Source organism: Pelodiscus sinensis, chromosome 15, assembly GCF_052426305.1.
Source record: "Pelodiscus sinensis isolate ZL-2025 chromosome 15, ASM5242630v1, whole genome shotgun sequence".
In the NCBI taxonomy this organism is placed as follows: Eukaryota; Metazoa; Chordata; order Testudines; family Trionychidae; genus Pelodiscus; species Pelodiscus sinensis.
This window is the reverse complement of record NC_143066.1, coordinates 19,097,043-19,119,953: the sequence shown is the minus strand read 5'-3', so window position 1 is coordinate 19,119,953 and position 22,911 is coordinate 19,097,043. Positions and strand designations below refer to the sequence as shown.

Genomic DNA, 22,911 nt, shown 5'->3' with positions numbered 1-22,911 from the left:
TCATCTGTTGCCAAGGATGGTAGAGAAGGAACTGAGGGGCTGACCATGTGCCTAAAGGACCATAACAGCACAAGGGGGAGCCACGGAACATGTGTGGCGTGGTGGAAACTGCTGGAAAAGTCTCCAGTCACTGGCGCGAGAACGCACCAGCACCCAGAGTGGAGAACCCACAAGGATACCACTCGAAGACGAGTAGATTATTACACTGGGCCTCTGGTACTGTTCTTTATATAGCTGTTTTGAGTATACCACATTTTGGTGTGTTTACTAGCATTAGTTGTTAGAAAGGATGATAAAATACATTTACTCCAAGGGCAGTGTTAATTTTACTTTTATTTGATTTCATGTTCAAAATCATAAGCAGTACACCTTGTTAATTATGCCTAGTTTTAATATTCTCCTTCAATATCTATGAACTTTTAAAAATATACACGTTTAGGCTTTTTATTTGTACTGGTGGCACATACCTGCACATTATCTCAATACAGGTGCCAAAATTCAGTAGGTGCATGGATGGAAAAAATTAGGGGGAACAGTGTCAGGCACACCTTCAAAAGTGAGTTTAGGGCTTGAGGGCAGTTTGGATGGCTCTGATCTTGGTCTGAGGAAAATTGTGCGGGCTGCTTGCAGTGATTATTTCTCCCCTGTCTGTGCAAGTGATCCTGCTGAGGAGACAGGTGTGAAGGGGGCTACGACTTAAAAGGCTTGTACTGAGGTGCAGCTGTGTGACTACCAAGTGACTTGAGGGGTCCCTGGCCGGAAGTCTATTCAACTGTGCATCCTGGTGTCCATTTTGTCCTAGACCAGATCTGCACAGTCAAGCAGAAGATACTGAATCATGTTCTGAACTTCCAGGGGAACCCAGATACTTGGAGCCACATGTTGTACCAAATCGTCATGGCAGTGGCCATGGTTCTTGCTGTCAAGTCAGACAAATCCAGTGCCACATGTAAGGAGATGAGGACCATAGTTTTGCCCTCTTCCAAGAGCACAGTAAATTCTTGGAGCATGTCTGTGGGAATTTGGACAATGAATGCCAGGAGCTGTATGCCTACCCACTCAACAAAGCTTGTTGATTCAATAGGTGAAGCTGGGGACTCTTGGTCAAATACATCTTTTGTCAGAAGTACAGCTTCTTAGCCTCTTTATTTTTGGAGGCAGGCCCTGGCTATACCTGCCATTCCTTGTGGATGACAGCGTCGACTACAAGTGACCCTGATAGGGTGAGTAAACAAGTGTTCATACCCCTCCTCCTGGGGGGCAAAGTAGCATCTCCCAACCGCTTTCAGCCATTGATGGGAGGGAGGCTGGGGTCTGCCATAACACCTTGATGGTAGCTTAAATAGTCTTAATTAACAGTAATGACACCCGGAACGGATCCTCAGGGCCAGGATGTTTACCATCGGGCCTGTTTCTTCTATCATCATTTCTGTTGGAACGTTTCAGCTGTGGGCAACCTGCCTCAGGAGATCCTGGCACATGTTAGTGTCTACAGCAAGAAAGGCCTGTGATCAGTGTTCCCTCTAATCTTTTCTATCCATGTACAGAATGCATTTTGTTATGTATGGTTCTGCGCCCCTAGTAGAAATACACGCTGCTGGCTGTGGGCGCTCTGTTAATCAGCCACTCAACTGTGGTGGGCCCTGCAAGCTGCAGCAGCACCCTGCCTGCGGTTGCAATAGCCTATCGATAAACCATAACCACAACCGGTTAACCATTCACATCCCTAATGGGGATGCCAAAAAAAGCCTGGTGCTGATCCTATCTGCCAAATTTTGCCAGACAACAAACATTTTGGGATTTTTTAAAAGTAGCAATTACTTTCCCTTCACTGGAGGGCTAACTGGAGTTTTGCTGCTAAGCCAGCTTCTGGAAAGCAAGATAGGCAGCCATCCTCTGTACATGTTAGGCAATCAAAATATCTCCCAGCTTTAGCTGATGAATTGTTCATCCCTGTCACTGAAATGTGTGAGGTGATGCTAAGCACATCATATTAGTTCCAGTAAAAAAAAAATCACATCATACAGCTGCCTCACAGCTTGCAGTTTTGTAGGTAGAAGTGTGGGTCTTGAGGGAGGGATTTGAAAAAGGACAAAGTAGTACCCTGGGGTTCCAGCCTCAGGAGGACTTCTTAAGGACAGGAATTGTCTAGGAACAAAGCAAACTCATGCTAGGAGAAGCGGACCTATAGTAACAAGGCAGTGACCCCCACTAGCTTGGCAACCCTTGTATTTATTTTATTCCCACAGTGTCATGAATGAATCGGAAAGATGCTTTATTAATAAGACCTTGTCACACAGCTATGGGGATGACCGTATCCTAGGCATAGGGGAGTGGCCCACCGTGCCCCCAGCATACTTGTCCCCGCCCTTTGCCTCCCCAGCCAGAGCCGCTATTTCTACCCGGGAGTCTGTTTTACTTCCTCTGTCTTTAAGCCACCCGGCTCACCCTACATCTCACTCTTACTGACAGGACAGCCCCAGCCAATAGTCCCCCAAAGTGACCCAAGGGTTGCAGTCCAACGCTCTCTCTCTTTTGTCCAGGTAGCCCAGTTCAATAGTCTTCTCCTCCGCCACGATCCGAGGGTCGAAGTACAGTACAGTAGTTTGCCCTCCATGGTCAGGGTGTAACCCACACACTCAGGCTACGTCTATATTGCACCTCTTTTGTGCAAAAGCCTATGCAAATGAAGCGTGGATTAGCATATCGCCGTGCTTCATTGGCATAATTAATTAGGGGCTCCTTCTTAGCTATTCTTCCTGAAAAAATGAGGAAAAACGGTTCTTGTGCAAGAGGGGGGTTTTGTGCAAAAAGGAGCCGTCTACACAGTTACTTTTTGCGTGAAAGACTCTTGCGCAAAAACACCCCTAATTAATTATGCAAATGAAGTCTGGCAATATGCTAATCCATGCTTGATTTTCATAGGCTTTTGCACAAGAGAGGTACAGCATAGACATAGCCCTAGTGTGGTTCACTGTCCCAGGCAGTGGCACACAGACCTCAGCAACAGAGAATCATTTGGCTCAAAGGGTAGTAGCTCCTATACTAAGCTGTAGAGGTACCAGGTTCAAATCTGCCCAGTGGCGGTTACAAGTAGGGGCTCATCTGGGATCTCAACTGGGTCTCTGAAGCTCAGGATGGGCTCCCTCACCTAGGGGAAGTATATAACCCACACATCTAGGCTGTGTCTAGACTGGCCAGTTTTTCCAGAAAATCAGCCGCTTTTCCGGAAAAACTTGCCAACTGTCTACACTGGCCACTTGAATTTCCGCAAAAGCATTGACTTCCTACTGTAAGAAATCAGTGCTTCTTGCGGAAATACTATGCTGCTCCCATTAAGGCAAAAGTCCCTTTTGCAGCTGAGATGTGTTTTCCGCAAAAAAGCCCCGATTGCGAAAATGGCGCTTGGGGCTTTTTTGCGGAAAAGCGCGTCTAGATTGGCCACGGACGCTTTTCCGCAAAAAGTGCTTTTGTGGAAAAGCGTCCGTGCCAATCTAGACGCTCTGTTCCGAAAATGCTTTTAATGGAAAACTTTTCCGTTAAAAGCATTTGTGGAAAATCATGCCAGTCTAGACGTAGCCCTAGAGTGGTTCACTGACCCATGCAGTGGCACTTAGACCACAGCAACGGATGAGACCTCTACAGCATAGGCTAAGAGCCAGCTGGCTTTAGCTTAGAGTCCTATACCAAGCTCCAGGGATCTCAGGTTCAAATCTGCCTGGTGGTTGTTACAAGGGCAGAACAGTTCAATAGTCCTGCTGTAACCCTAAAGTAGTAGTCTATTGGAGAGTTAGGAGGTGAGAGAAAGGTTTGTGTCCTCCCAGGCAGAGGGGTCCAGGCACGGAACGAACCAGCCACCTGCTGTCACCCAGCCCTCCGCCTCTTCCCGGGACCAGGCTGGCGGCTCCCGGGAGCCTGCCTGGGGCCGCAAGAGGCGGGCGCTCGCCTGGTCTAGTGCGGAGATCGTGGACCTCATCCACGACGTCCGCACTAGGTACAGGAAAGTGGCCGTCTAGGGCAGGAGAGCTGCCCCCCTGGCCACCCAGGAGCAGGTTTGGATGAAAATCAGGGTGGTCCAGTGAGACCCCTGACCCTGAGCCCTGAGCTTAGAATGGCCGTACTGGGTCAGACCAAAGGTCCATATAGCCCAGTAGCCTGTCTGCCGACAGTGGCCAACACTAGGGACCCTGGAGGGGATGGACCAAAACAATGACCAAGCCATTTGTCTTGTGCCATCCATCTCCAGCCTTCCACAAACAGAGTCCAGGGACACCATTTCTACCCCCTGGCTAATACCACTCCATGGACCCAACCTCCATGACTTGATCTAACTTCTCTTTAAACTCTGTTCTAGTTGTAGCCTTCACAGCCTCCTGCAGCAAGGAGTTCCACAGGTTAATTATCTGCTTTGTGAAGAAGAACTTTCTGTTATTAGTTTGAAGCGTGCTACCCATTCATTTCATTTGGTGTTCTCTAGTCCTTCTACTATGGGAACTAATGAAGGACTTTTCTTTATGCACCCTCTCTACCCAACTCCTGCTTTTAGAGACCTCTATCCTGTCACCCCTCCGTCTCCTCTTTTCTAAGCTGAGAAGTCCCAGTCTCTTTAGCATCTCTTCATATGGAACCTCTTCCAAACCCCTGATCATTTTAGTTGCCCTCCCCTCTCCCACCCTCTTTCTTCCCTTCTCCCACCTCCTTTTCCCAGTCTCCCCGAGTTTTGATCAATAAAGAGAGATTCTATTTTTGAACACATGTGTCCTTTATTTTGTACATCAGGAAGGGGGGCTAGGGAGGGGTAAGTGGACGGAGGTGAGGGAGGAATGGGGTATGAGCCCCCGATGGGGAGGACTGAGGTGGCTCTGTGGGCTCCTCGGGGTGGAAGCTCTCCTATAGCCCCCCGATTGACCCCCCCGGATGGCAGCCTGCGGCAAGTGCAGCCGGGCTGATGGCCGAGTGCTGTGATGTGCCGAGTGTGGGCACTCAGGGCACTCCAAGACAGGACTGCTTTGCAGGCGGGGAACGCCTGAGAACTGTCTGTCTGGGGTGGGGGTCGGGACCCTTTAAGCACAGCCCTCGGCTAGCCTGAGACAGCAGCTCCAAGCTCTAAGTCCTAATCTGATGCCCTGCCGGCACTGCTTCCGGCCATCCTTAACCTCGGTTCAGGGTCCACTCAGTGTGGACATGCTAGTTCGAATTAGAAAAATGCTAATTCGAACTAGTTTTTAAGTCTAGATGCGCTAATTCGAATTAACTTAGTTCGAATTAACTATTCGAACTAAGTTAGTTCGAATTAGTGCTGTAGTGTAGACATACCCTCAAATAGTAGTGTAGCCCAAGCACACCAGTAAGCTAGAGGGGCTGTGGCCTCCCTACTCCCTCAGGGCTGAGTTAACCCCCATCAACTAGTGTGGGGTGGGTACACCCTGTCACATACCTGAAAGCCTTTATTTTATACAGTATCTTTCTTTTGATAGAATGTATGATTAAAATGTATAATTCCTGAAGCTTATACTTCACTCAAACACGTAAAATTACCATCCCTCATAGATTTCTTTTAAAAAATTCCAATAAATCTAATATTTCAATTCACCCAAAGTGATTAGCACTGAAGCTGTATTTTATAAAGCTAGTATCTTATTGATATTACAGAGTTCTGTAAGACATACACTGTTCTTAGAAATCACAAGATACACAATATTTGGAATATAATTTTTTAATTGAATTAAAACAGATTTTACAGTATATTGAAACTCTGTAATGAGAAGACAATGTATGATAGAATTCTCTCTTACAAAACACAACTTGGAAATATTTCAATAGGAATTAATGCTAAAATTTGAGTTATAAGTTCGTACAATTAAAATGGTTTTGCATAAACACTTTCATCCTTTGTAAATCCATTTGTTCAGAGCAACATTTACAAAATTGGAATAATTCATACTCATACCAATTCTATTAATTTCTTACATTTACAGGGAACCATTCTTTTCAAATCTATCTTGGCTCTCCTGAATGTCACCATCAATTAAATGGCTCACCTTACTTTTTTGGGTGCTCATTCTACATTATGGGGCAAGACCAACAGTACTACCCAATGCCTACCAAACTCCCTGTTCTTTCCGCTGAGCTACTATTACGGGAACTGACATAGTTAAAAGATTTAAGTATCTCTTCCTTCTGCAACAAACTATAAGGAGATCACCACACCAAAACACTAACTAGCAGTATGGACAAAAAAAACCTCAGGACATTGGGCCTAGATTTTTAAGAGAGTCTAAAGCTATAGATAGGCACTTTTGAAACTCCCATATTGTGCCTAACTACTATTGAAACCAATGGGAATTAGGAACCTTTGGAAAAATCAGCCATAAATAGCTTTATAAATCTGGGATTTAGTCATGGTGAAGGCCCTTAGGTGTCAAATCTGAGATGGCACCTTGAAAGCTAGACTATTAAGTCAATATCCAGCTGAGTAAGGCCACTTAGGCTCTATACAGTACATTTCTTAAAGCATGAAAGCTATTTTCACAGGTTGTGTGTGTAAACTGATAGCTGCTAAGGTATTTATGGCAGCCTATACATTTGGATTTTCTGGTCTACCTGTTTCTAAAAAATATTTCTTTATATTAAGCAGATTTGAAATGTCACCCTAATTAATTATTCAATTTATGGTGTCAGTAGCCAGAATAATCTTGACTAATGTCAGAAGCTCCCTAGCCTCCCTAACATGTAGTGTGGAGTATCTCCATGGAAAAGATGACACGGCTAACATTAAGTAATAATCTACCTGACAGGTTTTCAGAGACTTCACTGAAATTAACTCGAGGGTACAGATGATCAATTCCCTCACATATCTTACTATATGTCCACTTACAGAAATATCATTTCCTTATGTACAAAAGACATGATGTGTACCTCTTTCTACAATATTGCATGTGTTCTTCAGCACTCTGAGTCTGTAAAGCTGTGCTACAGCTCTCACTATATCTGTGTGGTGTATATTCTGATGTGTTCACTTACTCAGCTTTTTAAAGTTCATGCCAAATATATCAGAAACTTAAGAGCATAAATAAATGTATGTGCTCACAAGAAATCAATATAATTGTGCCAAAATCAGGTCCTAAGAAATGCACATATTTGCAGCATAATTCATGACTTTTTAAAAAAACAAATAAAGTTATCTTCTTTACTTCTTCTTGAACTTGCTACATTAACAAAAAATCACTCTCAGGACATTTCAGGGGATTTTATACTGTACCTAGTGAATCTTTTAAACTACATCCCAGACTAAACCAACATATACTGTTTTCTTCTTTTAAAAGTATGTATAGCATATGCAGTTTATCTGCTTTGGCAATTTAAAGTTTGGTAGAACAAGAAAACCATAAATCTCCATTTGTCTAGGAGTCAGCTGGTTTGTAAAGAGGATATACTCTTACAGGGAACTCTCAATAGCAAATTTATTGTTAAATGCTAAAAGTCAACGGTAAAATACTCTTCTACAGAGAGAGTCTTGAGTCTCTTACAGCGCTGACAATGGCAATTTGCTAGGCAGAAGAATATCCAGTTTGCTTTCTGATTGCTACAGTGGTTCTGAAGATAAAACAGAAATAAGTGCTTGGGGTAGGAGCTGACATCAACCAGGTGGAAGCAGAAATAGGGTCTGATCTACAACTTGCTGAAGTCAATGCAAATCTTCCATTTGACTTGAAAAGGATTTGGATTTACCCATATTGAATACAAAAATGTCATTTACTTTGTCATTATCCAGAGGATCTCCAATAACTTAATACAGAACGTTAAGTATCACAGTTTTAAGATGTATCTTGCGGACCATCAAACAGTAGGGTGGACTTGAGTTGAAGCACTGCGTTTTTCATTCCTTCTTTCCAATTACAAAATCAACAGCAACAGCATTATTTTTATTTTTTCATATTATAATTAGTTTAATTTCCCCTCAGAGGTATAAATATCTCTGCATATCGTTTTGCTTTGTTCTTGAGGATGGTAATGATTTAAGATAACTATTTTGGTGTGTAATACACAACTGGGAATCATCATCAACCTGCGGTATGCTTTTTTTGATTTGTTTTTGCTGAGCTGCTGATTGTCTTTTATATATTGTGTAATGAAACATGAATTAAAAATAAACTGGAGACCTGTCAGTTAGAAAATGGCTATTTTTGCTTAATCAAATCCATAAGCTTTTTTTCTATTCCTCCGCTACTCAGGTCATTTAAACTGTAGTATTTGTGAACAATCTTCTCAGCTGTGACAACGACCACTCTAAGCCCATGGGTATCTTCTCCCAGTTGACATCCAATTGCTGATGAAACCACCATCTCTAGATTCTTGTAGAACCCTCCAGCATTTCTATGGTAGTGTCCAGAAAATACAGCTTTAATACCTGTTAAAATAATATATTTATTTATATACACAATACCTTATATTTGCAACATATATTTAGTTAACACTTTCAGACTACAGAGCAAATTCTCTTAAAAACAGTATGAGCTCCTTTCTTATGCTTATGCAGTTACTATAATTCAAGAGAGATTTATATGACTAAGAATGGCTACAACTTGCTGTGTTTACCCATATTTTCTTAATGGACATTTTTAATCGAATGGATTCAGAAACTGTGAAAATAGTAGGGAATCATTTACATGATACTACATTTACAAAAAATAATAATAATATTAAGCCACATACTAATATTCAGACTAACTAATCACCCCCTTTAAGAATATTGGAGCCCTACACAAACTCAGATTCAAGATAGATATTTTCCCATTACTCCTTTGGTCAGAAATAGTAAAGATGTGAGAGCATGTTAATTTAGAATTACAAAAGAACTGTCAACAAGTAATTAACCAGAAGACAGTGGTGCATGTAGATAGGAGCAGAAAGTCAATTGTGTGGATCCACATGTTACCTTTCAATTGACATTTGGATAAAGGACTCTCAAACCTGTTTACTCAAAGAGACAATGATTATAAGAGTGAATGACTTTAAAACATACAACAAAGGCAGAATAATAAGTGAGACAAAGTGGGGAAAGTAATACAGGCAGTCCCCGGGTTACGTACAAGATAGGGACTGTAGGTTTGTTCTTAAGTTGAATTTGTATGTAAGTCGGAACTGGTACATATTGTAGGGGAAACTCTAGCCAAACATTTTTTTTAGTTTTGGATAGCATAGGGAAAGGTTAACTCCCCTCTAATGTTTGTTTTGCTGTCTGGTCCCCTGTTCAGAAGATTTCACATCTATTTCTGTCCCTGTGACAAACTCGGGACTAAAGGAGTAACTCATCAAATACCAAACAGCTCTGCACCATGCTTTGAGCTACCGTATTTTCCGGCGTATAGGGCGACTAAGACGACCCCCTATCTTTTTAATTAAAAGATAGGGTTTCATCTTATACCCCAGCGCCCCTCCGCCTCCTTTGCTCCCGGTGTCCCTGGTCTGCTGGAGATGGTCCCCAGCAGACCAGAGGCACCGGGAGCAAAGCCGCCAGGAGCGCCTGGGCTGCCCCCCCCCCCCCGCCGGAGCCCCTCCGCGGCTTTGAAAGCCTCGGGGGAAGCCGGCGGGGGGGCATCCCAGGCGCGCATGGGCTGCCCCCCCCGCCGGAGCCCCTCCGCGGCTTTGAAAGCCTCGGGGGAAGCCGGCGGCGGGGCATCCCAGGCGCGCATGGGCTGCCCCCCCGCCGGAGCCCCTCCGCGGCTTTGAAAGGGCTCCGGAGGGGGGGCAGCGCGGAGGGGCTCCGGCGGGGGGGGCAGCCCATGCGCGCCTGGGATGCCCCCCCGCCGGCTTCCCCCGAGGCTTTCAAAGCCGCGGAGGGGCTCCGGCGGGGGGGCAGCCCATGCGCGCCTGGGATGCCCCGCCGCCGGCTTCCCCCGAGGCTTTCAAAGCCGCGGAGGGGCTCCGGCGGCGGGGTATCCGGCGTACAAGACGACCCCCGATTTTTGGGGGATGTTTTTTAACATCAGAGGTCGTCTTGTACGCCGGAATATACGGTAATAGCTTTATTTCCACACAACACCCAGGGTTCTAGGAGGAGGGTCCTTTTTTTGCTAACACAATGAGGCCAGCACTTTGTTTGTTTTGGTGGAGTCTTTGTTTGCCCAGGGAGCCCAGCATGTATAGGGGGAGGAGGGGTGGAGAGGCTGCTTTTGTCTGCTGTTCGGCAGCCTGTTGCTCAGGGGAGGGGGCAGCCTGTTGCTGGCAGGGGGGGAGGGGGGAGGCGTGCAGGATGCGAGGCCGCGGGAGGCGGGGGGCAGCGGGCGTGGGGAGGCACTTTTCCTCTGCCCAGCAGCTCTGCGGGATCCCTGTCCCTGTGGCCAACTGCTGCAGGCAGAGGCCAGTTGGAGCCGGCAGGCTGGAGGAGCCGGCCGAAGAGGAGGAGGTGGATTCTAGGACCCAGGTGAGCGAGCCCCGGGAATGCTGCTGCGCATGTGCAGGAGTTGCCTCACCCCATTCGTATCTAGGGATCCGACGTAAGTCGGATCCACGTAAGTCGGGGACTGCCTGTATCTTTTATTTGACCAACCCCTATTGGTGAGACAAAAATTTTTGAGCCAACACAGAGTTCTTCAGATTGGGAAATGTAGTAAGCATGTCTCCGCTAAATACAAGGGGGAAGCGATTTGTATAGCACAGTAGTTAATACTATTTCAAGGGACTAGTCAAGTGAAGTGGTCTGCTAACCTCTCCAAAAATAGGGCTGTGTGAGGAAAAGTAGGAGAGACTTCTAAGTGGGTTTTAAAGTGCCGTGATAAACCATAAATCCAATGTCGCTATTCAGTCCATGATTTTTATGATTTTAAGTGTTTGTCTTTTAGAAGGTGTTGTGCACATTTCCTTTGAGGATGAGGACTGAGGGCACATAAGAATGGTGGGCTTTGACATGTATTCACTCACAAGTGATGTTTTTTAGACGTGTGTCCCGGAGACTCGGCACCACGGTGTTGGCCTGACTTGGATTTCCAGCTTGGAGACCTACCACGGGGCGCTCTTGATCTCTTCGGTGCTGGGGAGTGAGAACGGTGCCGAGCCCTCGATACCGAGGCCCGCTCTCGAGATGGAGCAGCGCACGTGGACGCTGGTGCACTACGCACCGCAGCGTGCCCAGTCGGTGCCAGCTGTAAAGCCGCCTCCATGAGGAGTTTTAAACGAGAGTCTCTCGCCCTCTTAGTGCACGGCTTAAACGACTTACAGATCTTACAGGCGTCTGTAAGATGGCCCAGAAACTTCAGACAACTATTGTGAGGGTCTCCTTTGGGCATAAACTTCACGCAGACAGCGCATGCCTTAAAACCTTGCGGCCCTGGCATTCCTCACCCCTGATGGGGGAGAAGAGAAAAACAAAGAGACACTAACTATCTAACTAACTGAACTATTTAGAACTATTTACTACACTAAGAGAAACGGGAACCATTAACTGCTCTAACAGAGACACACGCTCCAACGACCGTCACGGGCAGTAAGAAGGAACTGAGGTGGGGGAGCGCCAGCAGGAGTACTTATGCCCTGTCATGGTGGCGCCACTCCAGGGGGCGCCCTTGCTGATGCTACGGGTACTGCTAGGGAAAACGCTCTGGAAGACGTGGTGCATGCGGTGCGCACACCTAATTCGAATGGACATGAGCAACTACTCGAAGAAGAACTAGTGGTGTGTAGTCAAAAGGGGTTTCATTGCTGTATTGAAACAGATTTTCCTTGTACTGTTTGTGCATCCTGTTCCATGATGCAAATCTATGCATCTGGTGCAGTGTCCTTGTTTGGCAGTTTTAAATGTATATCCCAGACATTCTACTACGAGCATATTCTGTGGTACTGGCTGTAGGTAAGATTTCTTGGTGTGTTTCAAGTGGTCACTGGATCTGTTAAGGTAGTTATGGTGATCCATAGGTTTGTTGTCTGTCAGGTTCTATTGCTGAAGCTGATCATGGTGTCCAGGAAGTAGATTCTAGTGTTAGTGTTCTAGCAAGAGTTTAATGGAGGGACAGTTACTAAGGTTGTGTTGGAAAGTTTTGAAGGTCTGGAGGATATCTGCCACAAATATCATCAGTGTAGCTCAGGTATAGGATTGGTTTCATGGTGCATTTGCCCAGAAGTTCTTCCTCAAGGTGATTTCTGAAGACATGAGCAATTTGGGAAGTCACCCTAATACCCATGATTGTTCCTCTGATTTGGACCAAGTATGTGTTTGTTCAATGTAAAATTGTTACAGGTGAGAATGAAATGGATGTGTTTTGGATAGTTAAGTGTTGTCCATTAACTTGTAAAAATCTGAGTAATAATGTCATTACTGTGAGGTATGCTGGTATGTAGGTAGCTAACATCCATAGCAATAAGAATGGTATTCTGAGGGAGGTTGATAATTTTGTAGTTATTGGAAGAAGTCATTCATGTGCTGGAGTAAGCTGGGTCTTGGGGAGGTAAATGGTTTGAGGATGGTTTTTCTGAGTCCCAATATTTCTTCAGTAAGAGTACTATGGTCAGATATAATGGGTCTGCATAGATTCCTTTATTTTTGTATCACAGTATGAGAAAACAGACTATAATCTCCTGTGCAGAAGTGCAAGGCGGCACAACCCAAAGGATGCCTGGACTACAAATAAGCCAGGCACATCAAAGAAACCTGAAAAGTGTAAGAGACTTCAAAGTTAAATGAAAGGGGCAGGAAGATGAAAACTACTTGGAGGGGAGACAATGACAGGCAACAAAGAGAAATAGGCACTAAAATGACATGAATTAACTCTTGATGAATGTGTTATACAATCATTTTGATTGTAATCTATTTTTTCACTGCATAATTAATATTGTTTTTTAATTAGATCATTTGTATTTTAGATCATATTGAGGTGATGTCACTATAGCTTTGAAAAGAAGGAATACTTTCGATTCAATCTATTGCTAAAGATAGCTGGGAAGAAAACTGTACCTATCTTCAATAATTTTGCTCAGGTAATGAAACTAAAAAAATCTTGAACTCTTCCAGAAATAGAAATGTCTTACTCCACCGATTAAGCTTTGCACCACCCACCTCTGTTAGAAGCTTTATTATAGTTTCAGTGAGTGAGTCACTAATATGTGGATCAACTTACATACAGCAGTACCACTGTTCTCAGATGAATGAACCTCCTAAAATTTTCATGTCAAGAGCGGACAGCCACCTTTTCAACTGTTAACCATGGCCCTACTCTGTCTCATCTGTGATGACTAATTCCCACTATGAGGCTTCCCTGGGATTAGGAATAAGTGGATTCATGGAATCACTAAACCAGGAACTTCTACTTTTTGCTTCCCTCCACTCTCAAGAGAATTAAGGCCGAAGAAACTTGGTAGGAGCTTCTTGCATCTATGAACGGTCAGGGCTGAAGAAAGACTTGCTGGCCCTGGGCAAGATGAGATGGATAACCTCAAAAGGAGCAGGGATTCAGGTGGAAGGGGACGAGCTGGGGTTAGCCTACCCTCCATCAACCATTCAGGGCACTAATGGCCATTTAAAGGGGCAAAGGCTCCTTTGCCTCCCTCCGTTGGCAGCCCTGGCTGCTTTAGATTATAACTCAATTCTCGAATCTCAGACTGGTACACATTTTTTATTTTATTTTGTTTTTTTGGTAGCTGGTGCTTTAGAAACAAAAATCAAAGAGTTTTACGCTGTACTATTTTGTAAGGTTAAAGATCCCTTTAATAAAAGGCTTTGTAATCATGATGCATCATAATAAAATAAAGTTCACAACTTTAATACGAATACGATAGGTAACACGATGAGGAACAAGACAATTTGGAATAACTGAGTTATTTATCATAGCAGGCATTATGATACACCGAGGCCAACATCTTCAGTCTATGGAGGCTCATCAATGAACTTAAAGGCATATATAGGCAAATGAAAACGTTCCCCAATTTTCAGTGGTTCTAAGCACTTCTAGCTCCTATTGATGTTACTTAAGAGTTGCGAGTGCACAATGGGTAACTCATTCAAGTTTGTGTATGAAAGATTTTATGTCGAGCACTGGAAGTTCAAATATTTCTCAGGCTAGTGGTAACCTAAAGTTAATGCCATCACATAGAAATTTGCTGTTTTCAGTCCAGTCTCTAGTGGAAAGGATCTACAATGTAATGAGCTATCTCCTTGGCTTTAAATGGGATTGCTTAGAACAAAGGTGAGGCATGCTGCTGAGGCAGTTTGGGAAAGCCTGAACTGTGATTGCAGGTGCTGTATATGTTCTGTAGCTAAGTGGAAGACTTTCTTCTCGGAAGTGCTTGGTCCAACTCTTCAACAGCAACATAATTCACACACACACACAAAAAGCAACATACATTCATAACAAATGTATCGCTTCCAAAATTTGTCAAGTTGTTCTGTGAAGTTCATTGGGCCCACTGCTAGGTGGACTTCCGTCTGATAAGTTTATTTCTTAATTTTATTAAACTACACAGAATTTAATAAATGAGATTCAGACTACAAGGTCATTGTTCAACTTCCTTATTAGTTTTAAAATGGTGCACATTTTACCTTAATACAAAAACAATAGGTAAAAAGAATCCCTATTCACTGCACTATCACTATCCACGCTTATAAAATACTGCAAGAATGAGGCCATGTTTCCACCTACCAGAGTATTGAAGTTCTGGCTATCGATCTTCCAGGGTTTGATTTAGCAGATCTATTGAAGGCCTGCTAAATTGAATGCTGAGAGTGCCCCCATCAATGCTGATACTCTCTGCTGTTGTAAGGAGTAAGGGAATTGAACAAGAGTGTTTCTCCCATTGACCTTCTGCTGTGGAAATGGTGCCAAGCTCGGACTAAGGTACATCGACTCCAGCTACATTATTTACATAGCTAGAACTGAATACCTTAAGCCGACCTCCTGGGTGTAGTGTAGACCTAAGCTAAGAATGGTCACATAATTCCATTTGCAGGGACCAATTAAAGGAGCATAAGCAACGAGGAGTCCTGTGGCACCTTACAGACTAAGGGTATGTCTACACTACAAAGTTAATGCGAACTAACGGACGTTAGTTCGAATTAACTTTGATAGGTGCTACACTAGTGCTCCGCTAGTTCGAACTTAATTCGAACTAGCGGAGCGCTTAATTCGAACTAGGTAAACCTCATTCCACGAGGACTAAGCCTAGTTCGAACTTACTAGTTTGAATTAAGGGGTGTGTAGCCTATTAATTCGAAATAGTGGGAGGCTAGCCCTCCCCAGCTTTCCTTGGTGGCCACTCTGGCTAACACCAGGGAAACTCTATTGCCCCCCTCCTGGCCCCGGACTCCTTAAAGGGGCACGGGCTGGCTACGGTGCCCGTGCCAGGTGCAAGCCTGCCAGCACCCAGCCAGCAGACCCTGCACCTGGCACGGCTCGAGCCAGCCACCCGCTGCCACCCAGCCCTCCCCCTCTTCCCGGGACCAGGCTGGCAGCTCCCAAGAGCCTACCCGAGACCACAAGAGGCGGGCACCCGCCTGGTCTAGTGCGGACATCGTGGACCTCGTCGACGACCTCTGCACTAGGCACAGGAAAGTGGCCGTCTAGGGCAGGAGAGCTGCCAGCCTGGCCACCCAGGAGCAGGTGTGCATGAAAATCAAGATGGTCCACTGAGACCCCCGAGCCTGAGCCCTGAGCTTACAATGGCCGTACTGGGTCAGACCAAAGGTCCATCTAGCCCAGTAGTCTGTCTGCCGACAGCGGCCAACCCTAGGGACCCTGGAGGGGATGGACCAAAGACAGTGACCAAGCCATTTGTCTCGTGCCATCCCTCTCCAGCCTTCCACAAACTTTGGGCAGGGACACCACTCCTACCCCCTGGCTACTACCACTCCATGGACCCAACCTCCATCACTTTATCTCACTTCTCTTTAAACTCTGTTCTAGTTCTAGCCTTCACAGACTTCTGCAGCAAGGAGTTCCACAGGTTGACTCTTTGCTTTGTGAAGAAGAACTTTCTGTTACTAGTTTGAAGCCTGCTACCCATTCCTTTCCTTTGGTGTCCTCTAGTCCTCCTATTATGGGAACTAATGAAGAACTTTTCTGTATGCACCCTCTCCACCCTACTCATGCTTTTAGAGACCTCTATCCTGTCCCCCCTCCATCTCCTCTTTTCTAAGCTGAAAAGTCCCAGTCTCTTTAGCCTCTCTTCATATGGGACCTGTTCCCAACCCCTGATCATTTTAGTTGCCCTCCCCTCTCCCACCCTCTCTCTTCCCCTCTCCCACCTCCTTTTCCCAGTCTCCCCCAGTTTTGTTCAATAAAGACAGATTCCATTTTGGAAGACACGTTATCTTTATTTTGTACATCAGGAAGAGGGGCTAGGGAAGGGTAAGTTGAAGGAGGTGAGGGAGGAATGGGGCACAAGCCCCCGATGGGGAGGACTGGGCTGGCTCTGCGGACTTCTGGGGGTGGAAGCTCTCCTGCAGCCCCCCAATTGCCTCCTCTCCCCAGATGGCAGCCTGCGGCAAGTGCAGCCGGGCTGATGGCCGAGTGCTGTGATGTGCCCAGTGTGGGTAGTCCAGGCACTCCAAGCCAGGACTGCTTTGCAAGCGGGGAACCCCTGAGAACTGTCTGTCCGGGGTGGGGGTCGGGACCCTTTAAGCACAGCCCTCGGCTAGTCTGAGAAAGCATCTCCATGCTCTAAGTTCTTCTCTGATGCCCTGCCGGCACTGCTTCCGACCATCCTTAAGCCCGGTCCAGGGTCCACGTAATGTGGACATGCTAGTTCGAATTAGCAAAACGCTAATTCGAACTGGTTTTTTAGTCTGGATCGGTTAGTTCGAATTAGCTTAGTTCGAATTAACTAATTCGAACTAAGTTAGTTCGAATTAACGTTATAGTGTAGACGTACCCTTATACACTCTCAGACAGTTTTAAAAAAAAAACCTACTGGGTTTAAGAAATGTTTAAAGTACAGTGAGCCCATGCCTGCATCTACTAGCACCACCCAGGGCACATTCAACTCGGGCCACTGCAACATCAACCGCCTTCCTGAACAATGTTCCACTGAAGGACATATACTGGGCAGTCATATGGTCATCAGACCACTCTTTTATCAGACATTACGCTATCATGCCTCAAATATCAGCGGATACATCAGTGGCTACAGCGGTACTATCTTCCGCCACTAAGCAGTAACTCCGAGTCCCACCATCCTTATGGGGTACTGCTCTGTAGTCACCAACAGTGGAGCACTCATGGGGACATCACCTGAAGAAGAAAAGGAAGTTACTCATCTTGTGCAGTAATGACTGTTCTTCAAAGTGTGTGTCCCTGTGGGTGCTCCATGATTCTTCCTTCCTTCCCTCTACTTGGAGTTGGTTTATCAACTCAGGCGTAGAAGCGGAAACTGGGGGGGGGGGGGTGGGCTGCCGCGTTAGGCGCCTGTCAGTGGCATGAGACGCCTTCTGCTGTCAAAAAAAACTCCTTCTGCTAGAAAAAACTCTGAACTGCGGCTCCAGGGACCACCCATCACTAACAGTGGAGCACCCATGGAGACACACGCCTTGTAGAACAGTCACTACTGCACAAGGTGAGTAACTACCTTTTTTGTTATTAGGTGTATATATTCCACCCAGTTTTGGTACACTGCAGTGCTATTATGATCATCTTGCTCAGAATAGTTGTCTAGCTTCCAAGGATTATCACATGGGGTATTCAGCTGACTGACTTCAGTGGGAATTTTGCTTGGTGGGGCATGGAGAATCAACACACATACCCTTGAGACTATGATACACGTTTATAACATACAATATTTTTAAAGAGTCCACTATTTCATTAAAAAAGAACCCTTCAAAAGAACACTGGAGATGTGCTAAATCAATTGATATTTTAAAAATTAATTTGCTAAGTTCATACAGCTTACTGAAGGAAGTAGTCTTGTGAAGTTTATTATGCTGAATTATAGATATCACTTTTATCCTAGGGAGATTCAAATTTGGTGTATTGCACTGGCTACATAATATTCATTTTGATCAAAAACTGAAATAGGACTATTCTTTTATAAGTAAGTAAGGATGACTCCTCTGCTGATAATCAAATTGATATTCCACTAGTCATTATATATGTTCTGTTGAGTGCACAGCTGCAGAATACTTTTGTTTATACTTCCAAAGCCGTTTGAACTTCTCTAGTTAGTTGTTATCACAAGCAAGTGAAGACTGTGAGCTTAGTTTATTCAATTTATATCCTCTTTCAAGACAGTTAGGGGCTACTCATGCCTTCCCATGCACCCTGCAAAGTGGTACGGTTCCAGAGCCGAGACTTAAGCCTGAAGGCCAGAAATCTGCACTGCAATTAACCAGGCCTTTGGCAAAGGCCAACTGGGAATGTCTAATTGCAGTGGAGACATAACCCCATGCCCAATTAAGAGCTCATCTGGAGAGAACTCCAGTATACCCCTAGTTGCGACATAAATTGGATTTCTTGTCCTTTCAGGAACACCATGAGGATCATGTTCTTAGAATTTCCTGAAACATGGATTTGTGAAGCATTTGAGCAAGAACTCCCTTTGCTTTGGAAAGTAAAACCTCCTATTCTAAGCCCAAAGCTTCAGATACTTCAGTCTAGAGGAGTTAGGAGGATTAAAGATGCTTAAATGATGTCTGTAGGAATCAGAGATGATGGGTGGAAGGACCACTCTCTTCTGCTAACTGATTGAAGATTCAATATCTTAGTTGACATTATAATGTGTGAATTGCCCTTGACTAAGGCAAATGACCTTTAAGTTGCTCTTTTGCTCAAATGTATATAGTTTTACTCAGGGTGGCTTATTTTAAATCAGTTATAATCTTTTGCATTTGTACTTAGGAAAGCAGCTACGTTGAATTGCAGCTTGTAGCATATCAGCATGACCCAATAGTGCAAGAAAAGTTGAGTTGTAAATCTGCAATGTTCCAGCATGTAATACAGACTTTCTGCCTGTGGACAGAAAGTGCCCTAGTGCATACTGGACAGGACAGCACTCAGTAGAGCAAGGGTGTTGAACCTACGGTCTGTGGGCCAGATCTGGCCCTTGGCTTCGATAAATTTGGCCTGTAATGAGGCTTCCCTTTCCGCTCCATCCCCCCCGCAGTGGGGTGAGCTGGTGCTAGTGCTCTAGCCCCGCTGCAAGGCTCCTTGCCTTAGTGTCCCCCTCATCTCGCAGGGCTGGAACACTAGTGAGGCTTGTAGGGGAAAGGGAAGACTATAGCCTTCTCGCGGGCCAGATCAAGAAGCCGTGGGCTGGAGATAGCCCCATGGGACTGGAACACTAGGGAGTCCCAGTGCTTCGAGTATGTCCGGGTGTCTTTTTGTTTGTTTGCTTCTTAGGGATCAAGCCAGTAAGGTTAAAGCATATTTATAAATAAGACTTACATTTTAATTAATAAAAAATTGTCATTCACTCTTTTCTGTTTACTAGACTATTTACTTGTGATTTATATCCATCTGAATTTGGATGGAAATTGGAATTCAATTAAAAATGCACAAAAACTAGCATTTAAAAATTGTTTTAGTTAAAGAAAACTGCCTTCATATACTGATATGTTTATTTTTTCTTAGCAAACCATATTTTGTATTAAAAACTAACTGATTTATTAAACAAAGGAAATATTAGCTGTAGTTAGTGAAATGGACATATTACTTTAGGCTACTAACTCCTTTAAGATTTCAGACATAGCTCTGATCCTCTCATTCCTCATTTTATTCAGCTTCGAGAAGGACACAAAGTTTTTCTTTTTCAAACTTTAAACTGATCTAACTGAATAAAATGCAACGAAGAAAATATTCTCTCTGTATTTGCTGTTGTCAAAAGCTGGCTGGTTTAGCATTTTCTCAGGCAGTGGTTGCAGATGCTAAAGTGACTTCCACCAAATCAGTGATTAGACTTCCTTTAAGTCAAACATGCACTGCTTAAATATTTTAATAAACTATACTAAATTTAGACCTCAGTTAAATTTGAAGTTGTTATATGGGCTTTATTTTAAAATAATCTTGTATTTGGTATGAATTTTAATTTTTTTCTGTTTTTATCTGTCCAGACTTGAATCATTATATGCCTTGTGTTATGAACTGCTTGAAGAGCACCCGATGCACGCTAGTTCAAAAAATGTCCTGCTCTTAAAGCAAGAGAATTTCCCTTGCTTCATTCAGATGTAACGTACTTTTAGTTTCAGTCCTAAAGTACCAATAAGTCATGCAGACCCCATTGTTGCTTGTCACATGAGTGGTGAACAAAGCCAAAGGAAATCCTAAGAGTAGAGGAAACATTATCTTTGGAAATGATTTTGACTCTAGCAAGGTGTTTTGCAGAGCTTCCTGAGACAATTTGTCTTGAATTAAGTGGGGCCTCTGAACCTCTCTGTAGTGCTGAAGACGAATCAGGTTGCTGATTCTGGAAATAAATACTCTTGGCTTGAAGGCAGCTCTCTGTCAGTGCTGAGTTTTTTAGGCTACTTAAACTATGGTTTAGCTGTAATGCACATAGAGATGATATACTGCTATATCTGATCAAAAATCTTTGTTGGCGGTGTCACGGATAATGAAAGCAACTTCCATATGTTTAAATCTGTATTTGCTATATCATTTAAAAATGAAACCAAACTAGGTGTCTCCCTTATTCCCCAATACCTCACAGAAATGAATATAGTTAAATAGTTCATTTTCCCCCCCGTGGAACCATTGTGCCTACACATTAAAAAGGCAACTAACATTCAGCCTTGTAGTGAATTTCTGTGCTAATATTTCTTAGCTTTAAGATGCTTGTTTTGTCTTATATTTTGCCTCATTTAAATCCATTGTGAATATATTAGACAATGGCTAGTCGAGGAATTATAGGCTGTGTGTCTTGCTACCATAGGTAAGTAAAATGCAAAGTAAAATGCATAAGAGTGAACTGTTTGCATCTAAATGTTGTGCTTACATACTTTAGTAAATCTGACTCTAAGGCTACATCTAGACTACAGGCTTCTTGCGCAAGAAGCTTTTTTCGAAAGAGATATTCCGAAAAACTTCTTGCGAAAGAGAGCATCTACACTGCAAAAGCATATTGAAAAAGCGATAAGCTTTTTTGAAAGAGCATCCATACTGCTTGGATGCTATATCTCACATGTAAGCAGTGATTACTATGGACAGAATGGCCACCAGGGCATCTGTGGTTTTTCCTCTTCCCTCTTCTTCCGAACAAACTCCCTCTTCCCCATCCACACACATCTTTTCGCGAAAGAGTTCTTTCACAAAAAGGCTTCTTCCTCCTAGAATGAAGATTACAAGTTGCGCAAAAAGCCCTCTGTTCTTTCAATTTACTTTTGGAAAAACGTGATTGCAATGTGGATGTAACTCAGGTTTTGTTCGAAAAAAGGCCATTTTTCCAACAAAACTTTATAGTCTAGACATAGCCTAAATGATTTAATAGTTCTGTTGACTTTCAATGGAAGGTATGCTTCTAAGTCATTTACGTGCCTTTGAAAATCTTGAAAAGTTCATTCACTTTTTAAATTACCATGAATAATATTTTTACATAACATCAGGTATAATTTTTTTCTATAGCGATATTAACCTAAAATATGCAATTAAATTGTACACATTATATGTAATGAGAAAAGGGCAATTTTTAGATTTTCAGTCCATCTGGTCCAGTAGTGTTTCCAAGCAGAATGGGATAGTATGCAGCTTTGGGGAATTTGTAATATCCTGACATACAAAGCAGTTAGGTGGTTTGATGGTCTTGTGTTTGTTTCTTTTGGTAGTGCTAAATCTGTTTGTAAATTTTTGCTACTTATGCATAATTCGTATTTCTAAGTTGTACTCTATCTGAAGTGATTTGCATTGTGTGAAATTAATGCACGTTAGCAATAATTAGCTATAAGAATACATTCATATTTAAATTACATGCTACATTTATTGGCATTCACAAATAAAAAAGAGAAATTGACCATCATGCTTAGCTAAATTGGTATTTTCATATTTTATATCTGAATTACTATGCTCCTTTATCAGAGGGGTAGCCGTGTTAGTCTGACTCTGCAAAAGCAACGAGGAGTCCTATGGCACCTTATAAACTAACAGATTTATTGGAGCATAAGCTTTCATGGGCAAAGACCCTCTTCGTCACATGCATCTGACAAAGTAGGTCTTTTCCCACAAAAGCTTATGCTCCAATAAATCTGTTAGGGTACGTCAACACTACAGCGCTAATTCGAACTAACGCATCCAGACTAAAAAACTAGTTCGAATTAGCGTTTTGTCAATTCGAACTAGCATGTCCACATTAAGTGGACCCTGAACCGAGGTTAAGGATGGCCAGAAGCAGTACCGGCAGGGCATCAGATGAGGACTTAAGAGCATGGAGCTGCTGCCTCAGGCTAGCCGAGGGCTATGCTTAAAGGGACCCGACCCCCACCCCGGACAGACAGTTCTCAGGGGTTCCCCGCTTGCAAAGCAGTCCTGGCTTGGAGTGCCCTGAGTGCCCACACTGGGCACATCACAGCACTCGGCCATCAGACCGGCTGCACTTGCCGCAGGCTGCCATCTGGGGAGAGGGGGCAATTGGGAGGCTGCAGGAGAGCTTCCACCCCCAGAAGCCCGCAGAGCCAGCCCAGTCCTCCCCATCGGGGGCTCATACCCCATTCCTCCCTCACCTCCTTCCACTTACCCTTCCCTAGCCCCTCTTCCTGATGTACAAAATAAAGAAAACGTGTGGTCAAAAATAGAATCTCTCTTTATTGAACAAAACTCGGGGAGACTGGGAAAAGGAGGTGGGAGAGGGGAAGAGAGAGGGTGGGAGAAGGGAGGGCAACTAAAATGATCAGAGGTTTGGAAGAGGTCCCATATGAAGAGAGGCTAAAGAGACTGGGACTTTTCAGATTAGAAAAGAGGAGACTGAGGGGGGATATGATAGAGGTCTATAAAAGCATGAGTAGGGTGG

At 44.1% G+C, this 22,911-nt stretch overlaps 1 protein-coding gene across 3 annotated transcripts in view; it reads right to left on the bottom strand.

The window, feature by feature from the left end:
• Positions 1–22,911, bottom strand: part of CPPED1 (calcineurin like phosphoesterase domain containing 1) — a 151,933-nt gene that overhangs the window by 27,436 nt on the left and 101,586 nt on the right. For 2 of the 3 annotated variants that reach the window (XM_089782296.1, XM_075899348.2), the window contains one exon: positions 5,701–8,410. The exons of the other annotated variant lie outside the window; for it this stretch is intronic. In XM_089782296.1, coding sequence (XP_089638422.1) covers positions 8,181–8,410 — 230 coding nt within the window. In that variant the 3' untranslated portion in view covers positions 5,701–8,180. Of the gene's footprint in view, positions 1–5,700; positions 8,411–22,911 lie in introns of those variants that run through there. 3 annotated transcript variants of the gene reach the window in all.